Genomic DNA, 21900 nt, shown 5'->3' with positions numbered 1-21900 from the left:
GACTTTGTTTCGTAGACAGTTGGGTCTTTGAGTAGAGAGGTGACGCGATCAAAGTGGAGGTGGCTCTGGAGGTGGTACGTATAAGTGGCTGACATGAGGAAAGGGTCAGAGATAAATGTTTGTTAGGTTTTTGGTTTGGGTGTTTTGGGGGTTTTTTTTTGTAAGTTTAGTCCTAAGATGTGGAACATTTGTGCGCAGTAGTGGGGACGGGTGAGAAACGAGTGAGTGTAATGAATTGAAAAGGAAGAGCTGATAGGACTTGGTAACTGAAGGTGGGGACCTAGAAGTTGAAGAATTCAAAAATGTAGCAGGATTCTCAGATTGGGAGAGTAGGACAACAGCCAAGCACAGAGGGCAGAGTGGGAGTGGCCATCCATCTCCTGGGGAGGGAGGAGGACGTCACTTGCATTCGTTATGTTGTTTCAGGTGATAGTGGGATCCCTAGATATGTGAGATTAGATCCATCAGAAAAGCTGTCACAGCAGAAAATCGAATCCAGATGCTTTTCTTTTTAAAAATTTTTTTTACACTTTTATTTATTTATTTTGAGAGAGACAGAGACAGCATGAGCTGGGGAGGGGGAGAGGGAGAGGGAGAGGGAGAATCCCAAGCAGGCTCTGCACTGTCAGCACAGAGCCTGATGTGGAGCTTGAACTCCCGAACCTTGAGATCATGACCTGAGCCAAGATAAGAGTCAGACACTTAACCAACTGAGCCATCCAGGCGACCCACCAGACGCTTTTCTAATACACTTCATTGCCTGTGATATTCAGTATGTGAGACTTGCCTCAAACAAACATGCTAATACAGGTTTTTTGCATTATAATATGTGCTGTGCCAATTATGTATGTACCAGTGTGTTTGTTCTCCATCCTCCTGAGCTGCCATTCTGAGCTCCCTTTTCTGAATACTTAACACCTATTCCTCTTTTTATTGATTTAACAAACATTAAACATTAATCTTTAACGGTCTGTAGTCATTCATTTTTAGTCATCCAAGAGACAATAGATATGTCTGTAGCATTTATTTTTAGAAGAAAAAAACCTAAAAACATGTATTTTTTAAATTTTTTTTAATGTTTATTTATTTTTGAGAGACAAAGGCAGGGCATGAGCAGGGGTAGGGGCAGAGAGAGAGGGAGACACAGAATCTGAAGCTGGGTCCAGCCTCCAAGCTCTGAGCTGTCAGCGCAGAGCCCGACGTGGGGCTCGAACTCACAAACTGTGAGATCATGACCTGAGATGAAGTCAGGCACTTAACCGACTGAGCCACCCAGGTGCCCATAAAATACATGTATTTTTTAAAATACAAAACCTAGCACGTGGATTTTTAGAATTGTGCCACTAGGCTAACTCATTTCTTTCTTTCTTTCTTTTTCTTTTTCTTTTTTTTTTAAGAGAAAGAGTGCATGAATGGGGTAGAGGGGCAGAGGGTGAGACACGGAGAGAGAGAATCTTTAAGCAGCCTCCGTGCTGAGCATGGAGCTCCATCCCATGACCCTGGGATTGTGACCTGAGCCGAAATAAAGTGTCAGACTTTTAACTGACGAGCTACACAGGAGCCCCTAACTCCTCTGTTTCTAATTTTACATTCAAGAGAGATTTTTATTTTCTTATTTTTTACTATTAGATATGATTACTTTTTCAGATAAGAGCAACCTTCCGTGTTGTCTTTTTTCTATATTTCAGGGAATTGGCTCGGGAAAAGGTAATGCGAGAAGTTAAAGCCTTAGCCAAGCTTGACCATCCAGGAATTGTGAGATATTTCAATGCTTGGTTGGAGGCACCACCAGAGAAGTGGCAAGAAAAAATGGATGAAATCTGGCTGAAAGATGAAAGGTAACTTGGTTAGACAGAACTTAAAAACTTCTTTTAGGCTAGTTTTAGGCTAGTTTTTCCTTCTGTGAACAAAATATCATTTCTGTAACTAGAGATGTGTCTTGTTTGTTTTAGGAAAAACTGCTGTTCTCTGTCATGTTTTAGAACGTTCTCTAGCCACTTGTTAATTGAAAAGTTTATTTTTTAGAACCTGAATTTTTGAAATTATTTGTAGATAGGGCTCTACAAATTGTAAATCACTGAGGGATTTACAGTGGCTTTTCTCATCAAGAGAGATTGTCTGCTTTTGTCTCCTTTTTTTTTTTTAATTTTAGATGTTTAATTTCTCAGTAGTTAACAATTCACAACTCTTTTTCAAGGTAGGTTACAAGTATTTGCAGCTAAAAATACTTAAACTTACTGAAGATAATTCCTATATCTTGGGAAAGAAGGCTCTTGTAAAAAGGATTAAATGAGAACGAAGAAGAGGCAGGCTGCAGACAGACTGTTTACCAAATAGCTGAGATTAAATCCCAGCCTACGTGTGCCAAACACAACCCCAGATCCACATGAAGCCATTTATTCAGGTGGCACTTGTTATAGACGCAGTCAGTAGCCAAACCATGGAAGGACCCAGTGAGGTGATCCTCAGCTCAAGGCCCTGGGAGCTGCTGCCCCAGTGTGGACGAGGGATTCAGAATCACGGCCGCTGAGGAATCCTGTCTTTGGTGGGCCCTCAGTGCCTTGTGTTTTGCATAAAGGCCTTGGCTGCTCTGGCACAACAGATAATGGCTTCGAGTATAAAACGAAGCTTTCCAATTTAAATTTCTTAGAAGAAATGGATGGAATATGACTGTTCTTTGTCACATATAGCATGTTTTTATTTAATCTGTGTGTTGTTTGTCATTTGGTAACTGGCTTTCTTACAGACGAAGCTTTTAGAATAAAGAGTATAGTTCACATAATTTAATCAGCACATACTCCCTCTCTTCCCTTTGTATCTCTCCCACTTTTAGCACAGACTGGCCACTCAGCTCTCCTAGTCCAGTGGATGGACCATCCGTTAAAATATGCAGAATGGACCCTTTCTCTACAAAGGAACATATTGAGATCATAGCTCCTTCTTCACAAAGGAGGTCTTTTTCAGTAGGGATTTCCTGTGGCCAGACAAGTTCATCTGAGAGCCAGTTCTCTCCACTGGAATTATCAGGAACGAACCACGGAGATACCAGTGAGTCAGTGGATGCAGCCTACAACCTCCAGGACAGTTGCCTTACAGAGTGTGATGTGGAAGACGGTACCATGGACGGCAATGAGGAGGGGCACTCCTTTGAACTTTGTCCTTCTGAAGCTTCTCTTTATGGAAGGTCAAGGGAGCGAACATCCTCTTCTATAGTGTTTGAAGATTCTGGCTGCGATAATGCATCCAGGAAAGAAGAGCACAAAACTAACCGCCTGCATATTGGCAACCATTGTGCTAATAAACTGACTCCTTTCAAGCATTCCAGTAGCAAATCTTCTTCCGAACCTACCTTCTCTATTTCTCCTCCAAGACCGACCACTTTGAGTTTAGATCTCACTAAAAACACTGCAGAGAAGCTCCAGCCCAGTTCACCGAAGGTATATCTTTACATTCAGATGCAGCTGTGCAGAAAGGAAAACCTCAAAGACTGGATGAACAGTCGGTGCACCATAGAGGAGAGAGAGAGGAGCGTGTGTCTGCACATCTTCCTGCAGATCGCAGAGGCGGTAGAGTTTCTGCACAGTAAAGGGCTCATGCACAGGGACCTCAAGGTCTGTATTCGGGGAACACCGCCCAGGGGTTTCAGTCTGACATTCCGTGACTGAGAGCAGTTCTTTCGATATTTGTCGGTCTCTAACTGAAGTGCCCTCGGGCAAAGGAGAGTAAAGGCATCAGAGAAGGGAGCAGAGGTCAGGGGAAATAGCCTGAAGGAACCTCTGCAAAAAGAAGTCTTGTGTTTTGAAAACTTCGGGCAGAGCATACCCTGTCCTCTATAATGTGCTTATGTTCATTTTACAGTAAAAAGTATTCCCGGTCCTCCTGATGAAAAGGACCAATCCACCCTGAGCAGATATACCCTGTTTTTCCTATGGCTTTGGGTAACCCTGACATAAGTTCCAGAGGGCCCCAGAGTAGCATGGTGAAAGGACCCACGAAGGAAGGGCAGACGTAGGTTCCGCATTAGCCATTTGGGGAAGGGTGTGAGAAGCTGGATGGGGAAAGAAAGGAAATAGCCACATGATTGTTTGTAGCTCTAAAACTTTTGATTCTATTTTTGGTATATACGGTATTGAATATTGTGGCAATATGATATGCTAAATTATATAAGATTCTTGCTAAAATACTCAATATTTCTTCAACGTGTGTCTCTGAAATAAGTATATGGAACTTTTACCTGGCTAATTTCGGCCGTATTCCATACGCTCATAGCGATCATCAGCACATGTGTAGGGAATATATAAATACTCTCCTGATGACGAAGTAGCTGAAATTATTGATTGCAGGCATTTTCAGTTTTGTTGCACGTGACCACACACTTTTGTTTCAGGCACCAAAGTAGCTACTTGGACAAGTTATTTTCTCAAATCACCAGTAGTTTTTTTAATCCTTGAATATGTTTTAAGAGTTTGGAATAACAGGGATCAGAGTTAGGAATAGTTCCTATTTTCCAAAGTAATCCTTATTGAGGTATATATAATCACTGTGCTTCAGTGATTTTTAGGGTGGGCCCAAACTGATGAGCAGGAGTTATTTTGCACTGTAGGAAAAGTTCAGAGATGATTTCTTTTGATTGGAAGGGAGAAGACAACTTCCAGGAAGCCAGATCCCCTTAACCAAAGGGTGCTGGCTATTTGAATACGGTAAACGTTTATCATCTGGTTAGAAACACATTCTTCTTGTACTCAGCACTTACTATACACACAAGATTCCAAGTTGAAAGGCAATGTAATTGTGCTTTCACTGATGATGTATCCTTCTGCCGATTTTATAATGTTAATGAGATATTAGTGAATATTTGTTTAATGCCACAGTGTTGTCTAAAGGTTTTTTCTGCGTTTGTCTATCCACCAAAAAAATTCCAATTTCCCCTTAGTTTTTCTAGAAATCAAAAAGTTTGTTCCTTTGTAAAGACCTATTGTTTTTAAAGACTTCCAGTGTGCCAGAAAAATTACTCCCACAATTTTTATTCCCAGTTTAAAAAGGTCTGCATTCTGTTCATTCTGACCCAAGGCTCTGAGCCATGTTAAACCTTGTGGCCCTTCCACTCCCCAGCTTTTGTTCCTTGCCCAGTTTTTGTCATTGGCGCTCCCCATCCCCCAGTTCTCCAGGCTTCTAGTCTCTTCTCTCTAGCTGGGGCTTCACACTGGGCTTTTCGCAGTTCCTCAGGTATACTGTGTCCTCATAGAACCTGGTATTTCTCCTTTAAATTCTCATCACACTTGTATTATTTATCCTTTGGTTTCCATGTCTGTTTTGTTCACTTGTTAGTTCCTTAGTACAATGTCTGGCACATTCTGTATGCTCATACCATTTTATTTTTAATATTCTTTTGTTTATGGGAAAAACGCATTTGTACCGATTTAACCAAAAAGGAAATGTATTGGCCATATAACTGAACTATCCAAGATTCAGGTAAAGCTTGATCTAGGATCAAGAGATGTATAGCCAGAACCTGGCCCTACCCCATCGCCATTTCGTGTTTCCATTTTCAGGCATGGTCTCCCTTCACGGTCTCAGGATAGGTATCAGCAGTCCTCAGGGCTTCATGTTGTAAGTCTTTGAGGGTCGTTGGATAGGGCATGGGAACAAAAGTATCTCTTTCCCCCAATATTGATCAGAAATCCTGGGTTTCTTTCTAATTGATAAGCCAAGGACACATATCCACCCCTAACCCAGTCTCCTAGCCAGGGGATGGAACCATGCTGACTGGCTTATATAACCTCTGGGGTAGTAGCCTCAGGACAACTTCCACACGAACCACGGGGTTGCTGCACGCTTGGGAAGAAGGGAGTTCCCCAGGGCAAGTCAGGATATTTCTGGTGGAAGCACAGGGGGAGATGCTGGAAGACCAAAAAAAAAAAAAAAAAAAAAAGTCCATTACAGTGTTTAGTAAATAACAACTGACCCCAGAAAAGAAGCAGGGAGGGAGAAAGATGAAACGAATGGCAGCACGGTCTATTGTTGTCTCTCACATGGGGTCATTTGGGGGAGAGCAGGATGCCATTACTGTAGACTTTCGGTTTTGTGCAATAACTTACTGCTTCAGAGTCGAAACTGTAGAAGCGTATTTTGCAGTTTAGGAGTAAAATGTTATTTAGCAGTATTGGAGGCCCAGTGACATTCAATGTCATGAGCTAAATGACTTCCTTTCTCCTTATTTCAAGGGCTACGACAGTGTTTATGTTAGCCAGGGTTAGCACAGGTGCTGAAGGAACGATGATGTATTTCACGCGGGCAGTTGGAGGAACCCGCAAGAAATCTGGTTGGATATATCCCACAAATAATTGTATGTGAGGGTTTAGAACTCAGGACAGTGGTCTGGGAGTATATGGGAGCCTAGGGTATTAGAAGAGGCAACACAAGGTAGTAGTGAAGAGCTCTTATTCTCCTTGGTAGCCTCCTTCCCCCTCTCAAACACAAACCCAAAGGTCAGTCTGTTTTATTCATTCATCAAATAGAAGTGATGAGCTACCGTAGGGCAATGATTGTCCTGAATGCTGGCCATGTGGCAGTGAACCAGAAGTCTTTTTCTTAGGGAAACTTGAACTTGAATTTCCTGGGTTTGAATCCCTGCTCCACCACTTGCTAGATGGGTAACCTTGGGCAATTTACTTAATTGTTCTGGGCCTCAGTTTTCATATCTGTAAAATGGGGGTCTAAAAGGACTAATACGGTTGTAAGTATTACATGAGTTAATAGTGGTAGACTGCTTTATTTTTTTTAATTTTTGTTTATTTTTGAGAAAGAGAAAGCATGAGCAGGGTGGGTGGGCAGAGAGAGGGGGGACAGAGGATCCAAAGCAGGCTCTGGACAGCAGAGAGCGCTGCACTGAGAGCAGAGAGCCCAATGCGGGGCTCGAACTCACAAACTGTGGGATCATGACCTGAGCTGAAGTCGGACGCTTAACTGACTGAGCCACCCAGGCGCCCCAGTAGTGGTGAACTGCTTTAGAACTGGTGCATTACCAGTGTTATGTATGCCTTTGCTGTTATTATTACTGTTAACTATCATGGCTTAAGTCATAAACATAAAAAGCCTGCCCAAGGAGAGTCTAGAATACTGAGATTGAGGACTGGGTCCTGGAGAATGTGAATCTCTAAGAGTTTAAATAGATGTTCAATCAATGCCAGCTCCCTTTGTCACCCCTCCCTTTTCCTTACTCAACATTGGATGATTGCTTTTATTTTTATATTAGTCCATTTTTTTTTAGAGCTTTTTTTTTTTTTTATTTATTTTTGGGACAGAGAGAGACAAAGCATGAACGGGGGAGGGGCAGAGAGAGAGGGAGACACAGAATCGGAAACAGGCTCCAGGCTCCGAGCCATCAGCCCAGAGCCTGACGTGGGGCTCGAACTCACGGACCGCGAGATCGTGACCTGGCTGAAGTCGGACGCTTAACCGACTGCGCCACCCAGGCGCCCCTATATTAGTCCATTTTAAAGAGAAACATGTTTGAGACTATCTAGTTTCTTGTATATATCTTCTACAGTCATTTAAATAATTCTCTTCATTTCTCTTCTTCTCCATATACACCCACCATGCCTTTGTCTGTCTTATTTTTTCCAGCCTTCCAACATATTCTTTACAGTGGACGATGTGGTCAAGGTCGGAGACTTTGGATTAGTGACTGCAATGGACCAGGATGAGGAAGAGCAGATGGTTCTGACCCCAATGCCAGCGTGTGCCAGACACACAGGACAAGTAGGGACCAAACTGTATATGAGCCCAGAGCAGGCAAGTTTTTTGTTTTCTTTCCGAATTGAAAATGGATTTTCAGTTAGAATGGCCACAAACTAGATGAGCCCCAGGAATCTCCATCCACATTCTCCTTAAAATACCCAATACAATAAAATCTGAAAATCATGGAAACTGGTAGTAGTATTCACAGACAGCACAGCTAGGGTGCCATTTCTACAACCTGAGTTGGGGATGAATTAAGAAAAATACAGCGCATAAAACACACTCACCCCTGCACCAAAACCTGACCGTAACCGGAAATTTAGAAAAAGACTTGGAATGCCCCTCTCCCAAACGTAACTCCAGTTCGTCTTGTGTAAACTATGTAGAAACTGGTTTCAGAGCCAGCCAGAGCCAGAGTACTGTACTGGGCTGCTCATTCCAGTAATTCACAAGCAACTTCTAGAATGTACCAGGGCAGGAACTAGTGGTAGATGGGCTAGGATGTGTTGCCTTGTGGTATGCTTAGTCTCCCAAGGACACGCACTGAGAACGGGCAGGGCCTAGAAGAGTAGTGGGAGCAGGGCATCCCGAGAGCATCAGAGAAGCATGCACAGCCACCACCAGGCTAACCATACTCACAGGCTTACAGATGCTTCTGCGACAGCCGATCTAGGACTTTGTGGTCTCGATACCTGTTTATACTTGTAAACGCGATTGAGAACCCAAGAGTTTTTCTTATGGGATCTTACCTATCAATATTTGCCAAGTTAGAGGTTAATATTGAGAAATTCATAAAAATCTTACTAGCTAAAAATAGCAATATTGAACCCATCGCATCTCAAAGACATTTCTGTGAGAAATAAGTATTTACCAAAACAAAAACAAGTTAGCAAGAAGAGTGGCATTTGTGTACATTTTTTGCAAATCTTATCGGACATAAAACAGCCAGATTCTCACATCTGCTTTTGCATTTAATCTGTTGCACTGTGTTATTTTGGCTGAAGGAAATGAAAATCAGACCTCACACGGATACATAGTTGGAAAGGGAGGAGTATTTAATAGCATTTTCAGGTAATTGTGAGGGTTTGTCTTTGGTAGTGCATCAAAACTTAGTAAATAATAGTTTCTTAAAAGTCATCTGCCCTGTGGAGTCTAAAACCGTGTCACTAAACGTTTGTATTCTGTTACTATAACATCCTTGGTCCTTTTTGTACTTTGAAAGGATCTTTCGCTGTTGCATGATTTTGTCACATTGTGTGTTGGTAACTTGAAAACTGTCGGTTCCCTAAGTTATGCAACTTTTCCAAAAGTTGTCACAAGTCATTATCTAGTATTTTAAAAAATCACTTGGATTAATATCTCTACCAGTCTCACTAGAAAAGGCTTTAGACATTAAGAAGCCCCCATGGTGAATATGAATTTTCCCAAACTCTGATTTCATATCAAAGCTCAGTTTTTATCATTAGCCACAAACACTGTCAGTTTTCCTTGAAGTGCCAATCTCACTTTGTTCACCTGTAAGAAAATGTCTCGGGCGTCTGGGTGGCTCAGCCGGTTAAGCATCAGACTTCAGCTCACGTCATGATCTCACCATTTGTGAGTTCGAGCCCCGTGTCGGGCTCTGTGCTGACAGCTCAGAGCCTGGAGCCTGCTTTGGATTCTGTGTCTCCTTCTCTCTCTGCTCCTCCCCCACTCTCACTCTGTCTCTCTCTCTCAAAAATAAACATTTTTTTTTAATTAAAAAAAAAAGAAAGAAAATGCCTGTCAGGTAACCAAGTTGGAATAACCATAGTTTGTCGACCAGTTGTTGCTTCAAGTCAAAATGGTGAAAAAATGGGAAAAGCAACCAGTTTATGAGGCTGACGCGCTGCCTGCTGTGCTAAGGAGGCAGGTGAAAAGCAACCAGTTCATATTATAACTCCAACAACTGCACAGTCGCTTTCTCTTGAGACAACCACTAGGCCTGGGTGTGGAGCAGAAATGCTTTATGAATATTTCCCATTTTGTCATGCAGACCATTATAAAGATAGGTACCTAAGGGTCAAGATGTAATAAAATTAAGGATTTTTACTGCTTCAGCAAAGACATTCTAAGGGAAACTGCCTTTTTTGTTGTTGTTTAACTGTATGTGGCACCGAAGAATATCATTACCACTGGTACAGCTCGGTGTGGCTGCCTTGATTCACGCTAAGCTTCCCACAGTGCAAATGTCAACATAGAGAGGAGACAAATCATGCCTTAGTAGGAGTATGGAAGTAGTCCTGACCTTGCAGGCCTCCTGAAAGGATGTTGGGATCCTCAGGGATCCGTAGCCAAACTTTGAGAATCTGTGGATTAGATGATCTTTGGAAGGTTGTATCAGAGACCAGTCATAGGAATTGCCTTTGAGAAGGAAGACTTTATTTAACTGTTGTACAATATCCCATTCCACCCCTGCCCCCAGACACCCTTTGAAATAGATGACTGTCCCTCCACTCCTTGTCAGGATCTATCCCATTATACTGTTTATGCTTCTCACAGCATTTCTAACTCTCTGAAATTTTTTCCTCCCCTCTAAAATACGAGCTATCAGAAGAGAGACCTAATTTTTCTCTTGTTTTACTTTATCCCGGACACCTACAACCGTGATAGAATGAGTGAGTGTGAATGTCAGTGGAAACATAGACACTAGATGGACTCAGCTAACCCCACGCTGCTGTGCTGTGACTGGATTGTGGCTTGTGGCTGATGTGTGTGCTCACGTGCGCACATGTGGGTGTGTGTTTGCTGGAGGAAAGGGTTGCCATCTAAGAAAGGAAGAGATCAACCATAAATGATACCATATTTGTTGTTGTTGAAGATACTAGAAATCAAGGATAGCCGGAGAAATTTTGCCATTGACACTGCAGTGAAAATATGGTAGTTAAAAACAGTCTTAATTCTCTTAACAATTACCCTGTTGTTATTCTATATTATACACTCTTCAATATAGACACTGTCACTTTATAAAATGTCCCTTTATTTTTTTTTAACCATGTTCATTTACTTATTGTGAGAGAGAGTGAGAGAGAGAGAGCAGGGGAGGGGCAGAGAGAGGGAGCAGGAAAGAGAATCCCAAGCAGGCTCCACACTGTCAGTACAGAGCCCCGTGTGGGGCTCAAACTCACAAACTGCAAGATCATGACCTGAGCCAAACAAGAGTCAGACGCTTAACCCACGGAACCACCCAGGTGCTCCTAAAATGTCCCTTTATATATATATAAAAACAAAAAACAGTTAACTGTCTGACTTCGGCTCAGGTCATGATCTCACAGTTTGTGGGTTTTAGCCCCGCGTCGGGCTCTGTGCTGACAGCTCAGAGCCTGGAACCTGCTTCGGATTCTGTGTCTCCCTCTCTCTGCCCCTCCCCTGCTCATGCTCTGTCTCTCAGAAAATAAATGTTACTAAAAAAATTTAAAAACAAAAAATGTCCCTTTAAAAGTCTCTCAGAATACTTTGTATGAATTGTCTTAACCAAGTTTCAGAAGCTGTGTTAAGAATTGTTTTAAAATATATTTTATCAAAGCTTTCAATTTTTTTTGCCCTTCTAGGAGAAAATAAGTGAGCAGAGACCAGCTACTTTTTTCTTGGTTGTAATTACCAAGAAATATGGTCCAAGTTCTAATATTGCACAGTGATAAAACAATCAACTTAAACTCTCAAAGGGTATATTTATATTATATTCTCCCCCTCTTGAGATTTTACACTTAATTCCTTAATTTTTAGATATTTTGTAGAGATCACTTTGTATGATCACTTTTTGTAGAGATCACGAAGCTACATTGTTTTTTAAATGTACGTAATCGTACTTTTTCCCCCTCCTTTTATATCGATCTATTCTGTATGTAGGAAATATAGGAATGTATAAAGAAAAATTTAAAATCGCTTACTAAAAAATCTCTAAAACATTAACAGTGGTTCTTATTTCTTTTTTCTGTATATGTATACACCCTTTACAACACGTATTTATACATACTTTATTTTGGAAAAGAAACTTGGGATTCTAGTCCATAAGATTTTGGATAAAATATTAAAATTAAGCATTTCCCACATTATTGAATGTTTTTAGAAAATAGCTTTGGGTATATAGTCTTCTCTCTGTGAAGCAATTTATTCAATATTCGTTTTGGGCATTTTAGTTACTTACTTACAAGTTTTGCTATTAGGAGTATTACTTAAATAACTATCCCTGCGTACAAATCTCCCCATTTCCACTTACCTTTGGGTGGATGAAATAAAATAGGACTATTAAATGGAAGTCAGTGTTTACTGCAAGTTGCTTTTCATGAAGGTGTGTTATTTTCCAAATAGTGTGTGAGGATGTCCTTTTCACTGTAGCCCTATAAGCTCTGTTTTTGAAGAGTTTGGGGAGTTTGGAATACTTCCCAACCCCCAAAGATAAGAGGGAAAGGTAATGTCACCAATGTTGGCACTGACACTCTCCCGAGCTGATACTCTTTACACACAGAGGCAGGCTGGCTGGTAGAAGGAGCCTGGGAGGCTGGTGTCAGCTGCCACTTAGGAGGTGGGAGAGGGCTTCGAGTCCCCCATTAAGAAATGCCACCATGGGGGCGCCTGGGTGGCTCAGTCCGTTGAGCGTCTGACTTCAGCTCAGGTCACGATCTCGCGGTCCGTGGGTTCGAGCCCCGCGTCGGCTCTGGGCTGATGGCTCGGAGCCTGGAGCCTGCTTCCCATTCTGTGTCTCCCTCTCTCTCTGCCCCTCCCCCGTTCATGCTCTGTCTCTCTCTGTCTCAAAAATAAATAAAAAACGTTAAAAAATAAAAAAAATTTAAAAATGCCACCATGGAGTGCTTTCAGAGTAACGCCCTTCTCTAATGTTTGCCAAACGTGAAGTTCTCTGCCTAGAGTAATTTTCACACATAAAAGGGTTCTTCTAAGTCCGGGGAGGTCACTTTTAATTTGAATGAGGCTTTGTTTTATAGAGCAGTTGGGCTGTAATTCGTCTGTTCATTTTAACAAATAAGTTTTTATTGAGGGCCTTCTCTATACTTAGCCCAGTGCCTGATGGTGAGAACACAAAAGCGGCAGTTTCCTTCCCTCCAGGACTTTATAATCTAGTCGTGAACAATAAGAAATATACGCATGTAAAACACAACTAAGAATGCAAAGTAGTCCACAATTAAGTACCATAATGAGGGCTAACCACAGTTGATTAGTGGTTTGGAGTAATGAAGATTTTCTCATAAAAATGGGTGAGGTCTAAGATGATTAGAAATGAGAGATCTGCTTTAGATAGTGTTGGCTTTGAAAATCTTCACCTCGAGGGTAGTTGAGCAGCTCTTACTGGCTCCCACCAACTTTTTTAGCACCGCAAGGCTCCAGGTTTCTTCGGGGCCTATTTTACTGATGCATATCTCAGAGCTATACCTGGGCTTTCCTTCTGTAATGCTGAGTAGTTTAATTACTCTTGCTGTGGTGAGTTGAAGAAAAGAGGCTGGGAGTGATTATTAACTCTTTGCTGACGTTTTTACCCATACGATTACATTTAAACCAAGAAGTGACTAGGTCAACTTTGGGATTCACTAAGGCTATATTAATTTTGTACGACCTCTGTTAATTTTTTTCTAATATTTCTTCTTTATATGGGATTTCAGATTCATGGAAGCAACTACTCTCATAAAGTGGACATCTTTTCTTTAGGCCTCATTCTGTTTGAACTGCTGTACCCATTCGGCACTCAGATGGAGAGAGTCCGGGTAAGTTCCCCCTACTCAGAAAAGATGCAAAAAGAAAATACTCAAGTTTACAAAAGAAAGGATTTTAAAAGGAGAGTAACTTATTCTGGATACCATCAGACTAGTTGACTGTAAGTGGAAAAGGTCACATGAGCTTTACAGGGATGATTTGTAGACTGTTTACTTCCATTTAAAGCTCAGTTTTCAAAAATTATTTGATTAGTCCTTGTTGCTTAAATTCATCATTAACAATATCCTACACTCAGTCAATTTGTAATAAGTGCAAAGCTAGGGGGACCGTGAGTAATGGGGGCGGAGAGGGAGTGACGGTGGTCTTTGGTCAGAAAAGAGTTTTTCTGAGGGCAAGTGGCCACATACTCATACACTTAAAAACTGGCAAATTAAGCATAATTAATGCTTTTTTTTCTCTGAAAATAAGCCATGACCATGGCTTTTAAGAAAGACTACTGAAAGTCTTTAAAATTTTTTTAAGCTTTAGATTGAGAGCAGGCAAGCACGAGTGGGGGAGGGGCAGTGAGAGAGGGAGAGAGAGAGAGAGAGAAAGAGGGAGAGAAAATCCCAAGCAGTCTCCACGCTCAGCGCGGAGCCCTACGAGGGGCTCCATCCCACGACCCTGGGATCATGACCTGACCCGAAATCAAGAGTCAGATGCTTAACCAGCTGAGCCACCAGGTGCCCCAACCACTGAAAGTCTTTTAAAAGGAGGCCATTGTCACATTTTTCCCCATTGTCCATAAGTGGTCACCCTCAACTTTTCTAACTGCTATCCCCAGTACTTACCTCCGTATTTCTAAAGTTTGTTCTTATCACCATTTCTGTATCAGTTTTAGATCTTATTTATTGACTCCTGTCCATGGTAGAAAAGGATATAGTTCTCACATAGTATCAAAGGGCTCATATTTTCTAACCAAAAGGACCTACCAAGTACTCTGCATAACAAATGGGAAAAAAAGAAGAAAATTAAAAAACCGGAATGACTAAATTTCAGAACACTCTAAAAACTTCTAGAAAGATATGAAACAGGTCCAACATATGTAAAGAATCAGAATCATACGGCATCAAAATTTATGTTGTTACAAGTATATCAAAGAACTCTGTCAAGAAAGTGAAAATCCCCTACAGAATGGGAGAAAATATTTGTGAACCATAGATCTGATAAGGTCTAGTGTTCAGAATATACAAAGAACTATTACAACTCAAGAACAAAAAGACAACTCAATTAAAAAATGAGCAAAGGACTCGAATAGACATTTCGCCAAAGAAGGGATACAAATAATACAAGTTAATACAAATCAAATGCAACAAACAAGGACAAATCAAAATCACAATGAGATACTACTTCACACCATCTATGACAACTGTAATAAAACAAAACAAAATAACAAATGTTAGAAAGGATATAGAGAAATTAGAAGTCCCATACTTTTGCTGGTAGGAATGAAAAACGGTACAGCCACTGGGGAAAGCAGTTTGTCAGTTACTCAGAAAATTAAGCATAGAGTTACACGTGACTCAACAGTCCCACACTAGGTATTTCCCCAAAAGCAATGAAAACATAGGTCCACAGACAGACTTGTATGCAAGTGTTCACAGTAGCATCTTCATAGTAGCCAAAAAGGAGAGACAACCCAAATGTGAGTCAGCTGATGAAAAACAAAATGATGTGGTGTGCCTGTGCTATGGAATGTTATTCAGCCACGAAAGGAAATGAAACACTGACGAATGCTACAACACCGATGACCCTCGAAAGTGTTACACTGAGTGAAAAGCCAGACACAAAAGGCCACCTGTTGTAGGATTCCACTGATGTGAAATATCTAGAATATGTAAATCTATAGAGACAAAGCATATCCGTAGTTGTCAGGACCTGGGGGTGGATGGGGATGGAGAGGGGCTGTTTAATGGGCTGCTTTTTGGGGTGATGAAAACGTTCTCCAATTAGATAGTGGTGATAGTTGTACAACATTGTGGACAGAATAAGAACCACCGAAGGCACTTTTAAGCGGTTAAAACTACATTTTATTTCGATAAGAAATATTTTTAAAATGTAGTTATGTAAAAAAAATGAGTTAAATGAAGCCAGAATTTATCTTGACCGTGAAAAATTGTTCTATGGGCTACACCAAATAACATACTCTTTGTTTTCTTTCTGATACTTTTTCCCCCCAGAATGGCCTTTTCTCAATTGTTTCGTTTTCTGTGAACCTTTATTGTCATTTTTAACGTGTTCAAAATCTGCACACAGTATTTTGTATATCTATCACACAGTATTTTCTCAGTGCTCAGTATAGCTTATCTGTCTGGTTTTGGGGGGTTTTGTTTTGTTTTGTTTGCCTTTTCTTGGAGTCTTTCTTCTCAAAGCTTTTGTCCTCCCATCTGAACTGAATACCCCCTGGACTTTCTATAAGGTGTCACCCAGGGCACACTTGCCCTTCCCCGCCTGGGTCCCTCCCTGTCTCCCAGATTCCACGTTTCCCCTCTTCCTTGCACTACTCCCTTATTTTGCTAGAGCACATTCTGCAGCCAATTCCTCAAAAAGAGTGTATGAGAGAGAAATTTTAGAGTCTCCACGTTTCTAAAAAATATTTTTCCCATCTTTAAATGTAATTGATGAATTGGCCAGCTTCTAATCCTGGATTGGAAATAATTTTCCTCAGAACCTTGAGGGCATTGACTCCGCCTTACAGTTTCCAGTGCTGCAGAGCTGGTGCCTCTCTGATACCTGATTCTTTTATGTGGAATCTTTGGAACCGTTTTGTTTTCCTTTCTGGAAGCTCTTACGAAATTCAGTCCTTTCATTGATCTCTTTTCCCCTCACTTAATGTACTTAACACCGGTAGGTCCTTTCAGTTAGAAGATGTGACTCCTTCAGTTCTAGAAAATTTCTTGTGCTAGTTCTTTAGAAATTCTTCTCCACTTTTCTGTTTTTCTATAACTCCTGACTTAATCCTATAATTGGCTAATTTTTTCCCTCCTATTTCCCATTTGTTTGTACGGTTCTTTTGTAAGAGTTCCTTAACTCGTTATTCCAATTTCCTAAGTTTTTATTTTGACAATCCAATTTTTAATGTCCAAGATTGTTCCTTTTTAGAACATTCCATTCTTTTTACGTGGATTCACTATCTTCTCTTAAATCTGAGAATCTTATTTTAAAAGTTTTGTTCTCTATTATGTCTTTCTCTGGAACATAAAGAGAGTGATAACATGTATGAAAATTTCCCAATGAACTTTGAAAAGCTTCGTTTTATACTCAGGATTTAGCACAATTAACTGTTTGTTTGTTTGTTTTGTTTTGTTTTCACTCAAAAAAAAAAATAAGAAGAAGAAAAACAGGGGTACCTGGCTGGCTCAGTCAGCAGAGCGTGAAACATTTGATCTCAAAAGTCATGAGGTTGAGCTCCACGTTGGGGATAGAGATAACTAAAAAAAAAGAGAGAGAGAGAGGAAGAAAGAATGTACTCTTTCATATCAAATACAAAGGCTAGATACAAATAGAAAAAGTTACCCACGTAAGGTCACAAATATTTATTCATGAATGATTGAGGGTTTTTTTACACAAATCAATGTGTTTTCAGTTAAAATCGAGGTGTCAGTATAATATGTACAATTCAAGCATAATTATATCTGAATTATTTTCTAGATTTTGATGATTTGATGGCATGTAAGATCTGTGCTCTGGAAGCACTTCTTTGTAGATTGTCAGGTCAGGAAAAGCTATTGATAAATTTTCTGTCTGTTTAATACTCAATTTTCTTCTTAGTCACTCTGTGAGAGTATCAAAAAATACGTTTAAACAAATAAATTCATATGTCAAAACCGATTTAAAAACCAGTAACACTTTTCTTTCTTTATAGATCTTAACTGATGTAAGAAATCTCAAATTTCCATCACTGTTTACTCAGAAATATCCTCGTGAGGTTTGTATAATTCTAATCTTTTATTTTCTTGTGAATCAAATTCAGAACTTAAAGGGTCTTGAGCCATTAATTCATCAGTTTCCCATTTTACAGATGAGGAAGCCAGAGGTCTAGAGAAGAAAGGGACCTGATCCCAAGCGTACACAACTTGTTAAAATCACAGACTGAACTTGGGTCTGGGGTCCTTGGTGGGGCCCTCAGCCCCGTGTTCTGTGTTCCCTGCTGGGTGATGTCCTATGTGTGCATCCTGTGTGTCCTTTGGCTTGAGTAAGGCTGAACTCCTAGCTCACTCACGGGCATAGAGCTGCTCCTGGGACCGTGCCATTAATCTCTTTATTTCAGTGAATTTGGGAGGGACCTTAAAAACTGGCTGATTTCTTTAAAAAGCAGGGCAGCGGGGGGGGGGGGGGGGGGGGGGGGGGGGGGCGGGGCGGGGGGTCACTAATTTCCATTGATTATGTGTGTTGGAGTGAAAGCACTCAGAGCAACACTGTAAAATGGTTCAGCAGAGTGGGAGGGAAAATTAAGCTGGTCTTGATGGAAGAAATTGTATGTAATGCACCTTTGAAGTTTGTTTTTGCTACTTTTGTTATTTGTATTTCATAATATATTTGGTCCACACACACATCATTTTATAAATCTTGAATTTTCTTAAATAATTAAACTGAAGTAAATCAGACTGGGTGTTAATTATCAAATTAGAAAAAAGTCCAAATTTATCGGTCAGTGAAGAACTGCATTAAAAAATTATCTTTATAGGGGTGCCTGGGTGGCTTAGTTGAGTGTTCCACTTTGGCTCAGGGCATGATCTCGACGTCTGTGAGTTCAAGCCCCTCTCGGGTGAACTCGAGCCCCACTCTGGGCTCCACACTCTGTCTCCCTCTCTCTCTGCCCTTCACTCACTTGTGCTCTCTCTCTCTCATAAATAATAAGTAAATTAAAAAAAAATTTTGTTTTTAATCTCTATTTTTTGAGAGAGAAAGAGAGTGTGAGCAGGGGAGGAACAGAGAGAAAGGGAGACACAGAATCCGAAGCAGACTCCAGGCTCCCAGCTGTCAGCACAGAGCTGGATATGCGCTCAAACTCACAAACCGTGAGATCATGACCTGAGCCGAGTCGGACGCTTAACCGACTGAGCCACCCAGGTGCCCCAGTAAGTAAATTTTTAAAAATGACCTTTATAGGGGTGTCTGGGTGGCTCCGTCAGTTAAGCAACTGACTGCCTCTTGATTTCGGCTTAAGTAGTGATCTCATAATTTGTGGGATCAAGCCCCAGGTCATACTCTCTGCTGGCAACGTGGAGCCTGCTTGGGATTGTCACTCCCTCTCTCTCTGCCCCTTCCTGCTCGTGTGCTCTCTCCCGCTCTCTCTCTCTCTCTCTCAAAATAAACTTAAAAAAAATGATCTTTATAATATAGAGATACACTAAGCTAAAATGAAATATATTTTACTAAAAATTACTTTGTTATATATTTTTCAAAGTTGATGATTCAATTTCCAAGGTGGCTTATAAGAATATATATTACATTGGGGCACCTGGAAAAATACATGTTACATTGGGACACCTGGGTGACTCCGTCGGTTAAGCATCTAACTCTTGGTTTCAGCTCGGGTCACGATCTCCCGGTTCATGAGTTCCAACCCTGCATCGGGCTCTGTACTGACAGTGCAGAGCCTGCTTGGGATTCTCTCTCTTTCCCTCCCTCTCTGCCTCCCCTGCTCGCTCACTTTCTCTCTCTCTCAAAATAAATAAACTTTAGGAAAAAAAGAAAAAGAAAAGGACCCACACTAACAAGTGTTATAAGATAGACATATATATATATATATATATATATATATATATATATCACATTAAGGGAGCTCAAAAAAATCAAGGAAAGGGGTTAGGTACTGATCTCTGGTGTGATTTTTTTAAATTTTTTTTTTAAATGTTTTATTTATTTTTGAGAGAGACAGAGACAGAATGTGAGTGGGTTGGGGCAGAGAGAGAGAGGGAGACACAAAATCCAAAGCAGGCTCCAGGCTCCGAGCTGTCAGCACAGAGCCTGACGCGGGGCTCAAACTCACGAACCACGAGATCATGACCCGAGCCGAAGTCGGATGCTCAACGGACTGAGCCACCCAGGTGCCCCTCTGGTGTGATTGTTTTTAATTGAAATTTTTATTGAGATAATTGTACATTCATATGCAGTTATAAGATGGAATTATTTTTGTAATGTTTAGCTTGAGAAAGGGAGTGAGCATGAGCAAGGGAGAGGGAGAGAGAATCCCAAGCAGGCTCTGTGCTATCAGCACGGAGCTGTAAGCATGGAGCTCAGTGTGGGGCTCAGTCTCACAAAACCCGACATCATGACCTGAGCTGGAATCAGCAGTTGGTCGCTTAACTGACTAAGCCACCCAGGCACCCCTAGATGGAATTTTTTTTTTTTAATGTTTATTTGAGAGAGAGAGAGAGGGAGAGAGAGAGAGAGAGAGAGAGCATGAGCAGGGGAGGGGCAGTGAACAAGGGAGACACAGGATCTGAAGCAGGCTCCAGGCTCCAAGCTGTCAGCACGGAGCCCGATGCGGGGCTTGAACTCATGAACCACGAGATCATGACCTGAACTGAAGTCAGTCACTTAACCAACTGAGCCACCCAGATGCCCCAAGATAGAATTATTTTTAAAGACAGGTTATGTCTGTGTTTCAAGGATATGATTTAAGACCCTTTATTATATGTTAGAAAACAATCAATTCAATTACCATGAAATGGTCCGTGTTTATTTGGACCAGGGATTAGCAACCTATGTCCCACAGGCCAAATGCAGCTTTCTGTCTAATTTTATAATAAAGTTTTATTGGGCCACAGCCATGCCCATTTATTTACTTAAGATCTGTGGCTGCTTTTGTACTTTCCTGGCAAAGTTGAGAAGTTGCGTCAGAATCTAGCCCACAAACTTAATATATTTACAGAAAAAATTTTCTGATTCCTGATTTAGCAGACTATTTCATGGTCTAAACCTGGCCCTTCGTTACAAGACAATTTTTATATTTCAGTATGTGATGGTTCAAGACATGCTCTCTCCATCCCCCATGGAACGGCCTGAAGCTACCAACATTATTGAAAACGCTGTATTTGAAGACTTGGAATTTCTAGGAAAAACTGTACTCAGACAGAGGTCTCGCTCCATGAGTTCATCAGGAACAAAACATTCAAGACACTGCAGCAGCTCCTGGAGCCCTTTACCAAGCAATTAGCCTTAACTTATGTTCACACCCCTAACAGGTGACACAGAATGGCCTCTTAGGAATGTGGCTTTCCGAAATTGTGAACTTGAAAATTTTGTTCTTCGCTCAGTCTTATTTTGGACTACTCTTTCTACGTCATATTTAAACTGGATTTGGGGGCATAACCTAATTTGAGCCAACTCTATACTGCTATAGTCCAGAAGAGGGCTCTCACTAAATCACGTGTGGTCCTTGTTCTTCGTGGGTCTCTTGAAACTGGCTGGCCAAGCTTTATAGCCCTCATCTTTGTCTGGGGGCTGGGGGTGGGGGGGGGGGCGGGTAGAAGCAATCCCTAAAATATAAAGAGAGAATTAAAGGGAAATATTTTTATAGTTCAGAAGAATGACAGTTCCTACATGTGGTAATTATATTGTTCTAGAAATATGCTTTCTAGAGACACAGTGGTGATTTTGAAACTAATTTCCAAAAAAGCTGACTCCGTTTTTGACCTGGTGGGTGGATGGAGAATCTGCACTATTTTGGAGGACAAGTGGCACAAATTGTATAATAATGGTTTATGTCCATAGCTAGTTTTATAGTGACATTTGTAGTATTGAATAGCTTTATTCCTTAGATGGTTCTAGGGAGAGTTTAAGAGCTTTTTGTACTTTTACCTCCAATAAAGGGAAAATGAAGCTTTTTGTGTAAATTGGCCACAAGTTCTGGTTTGGGGAAGGAAAAAGCTGTAGTGAGACATGAATCGTATGTGACGACTAACTTCTTCAATGATGGACTTTTTAAACCTAATGAAATCTTAAATGTTTTATGTGTAATCCTGTAGGCTGGTACTTTCCCCAAACTGATTATAGATAACAGTTTCATCATCTAACTAGCTAACATGTTTTTATTTTTCACTGTAAATATGTTTATTTTTTATTTATAAAAATTCTGAACTCAATCCATTTGGGTTGGTGGTGTACAGAACGCACTTAAGTGTGTTAAGTATTGTGACTTCTTTCAAGTCTAAATGATTTAATAAAACTTTAAAGACTTATTTACAGTTGGCTCTTCTTGGGGGGAATTGGCTCCCAATGGTAGTTTTGCAAATTTATAAAACAGGATCTTAGGTCTAGGAAGGGTCATAACCCTACTCTCAAGAAAACTTTCTCTAGGGGGCGCCTGTGTGGCTCAGTCGGTTGAGCGTCCGACTTCGTCTCAGGTCACGATCTCGCGGTCCGTGAGTTCGAGCCCCGCGTCGGGCTCTGGGCTGATGGCTCAGAGCCTGGAGCCTGCTTCCCATT

General features: G+C 41.0%; 1 protein-coding gene across 2 annotated transcripts in view; it reads left to right on the top strand.

The window, feature by feature from the left end:
* The window catches only part of EIF2AK3 (eukaryotic translation initiation factor 2 alpha kinase 3), a 68158-nt gene extending 46505 nt beyond the window's left edge, over positions 1-21653 (top strand). Inside the window, exons 12-17 of one of the 2 annotated variants that reach the window (XM_053890931.1) lie at positions 1689-1838; positions 2834-3611; positions 7627-7794; positions 13374-13475; positions 17330-17392; positions 20429-21653. In XM_053890931.1, coding sequence (XP_053746906.1) covers positions 1689-1838; positions 2834-3611; positions 7627-7794; positions 13374-13475; positions 17330-17392; positions 20429-20629 — 1462 coding nt within the window. In that variant the 3' untranslated portion in view covers positions 20630-21653. The remainder of the gene's footprint in view (positions 1-1688; positions 1839-2833; positions 3612-7626; positions 7795-13373; positions 13476-17329; positions 17393-20428) is intronic. The other variant, XM_053890932.1, reaches the window with a different exon arrangement.
* The last annotated feature ends 247 nt before the right edge of the window (positions 21654-21900 follow it).

Source organism: Panthera pardus, unplaced genomic scaffold (assembly GCF_024362965.1).
Source record: "Panthera pardus isolate Hobbes unplaced genomic scaffold, ASM2436296v1 HiC_scaffold_26, whole genome shotgun sequence".
NCBI lineage: Eukaryota > Metazoa > Chordata > Mammalia > Carnivora > Felidae > Panthera > Panthera pardus.
This window is presented reverse-complemented; position numbering and strand designations above follow the sequence as displayed.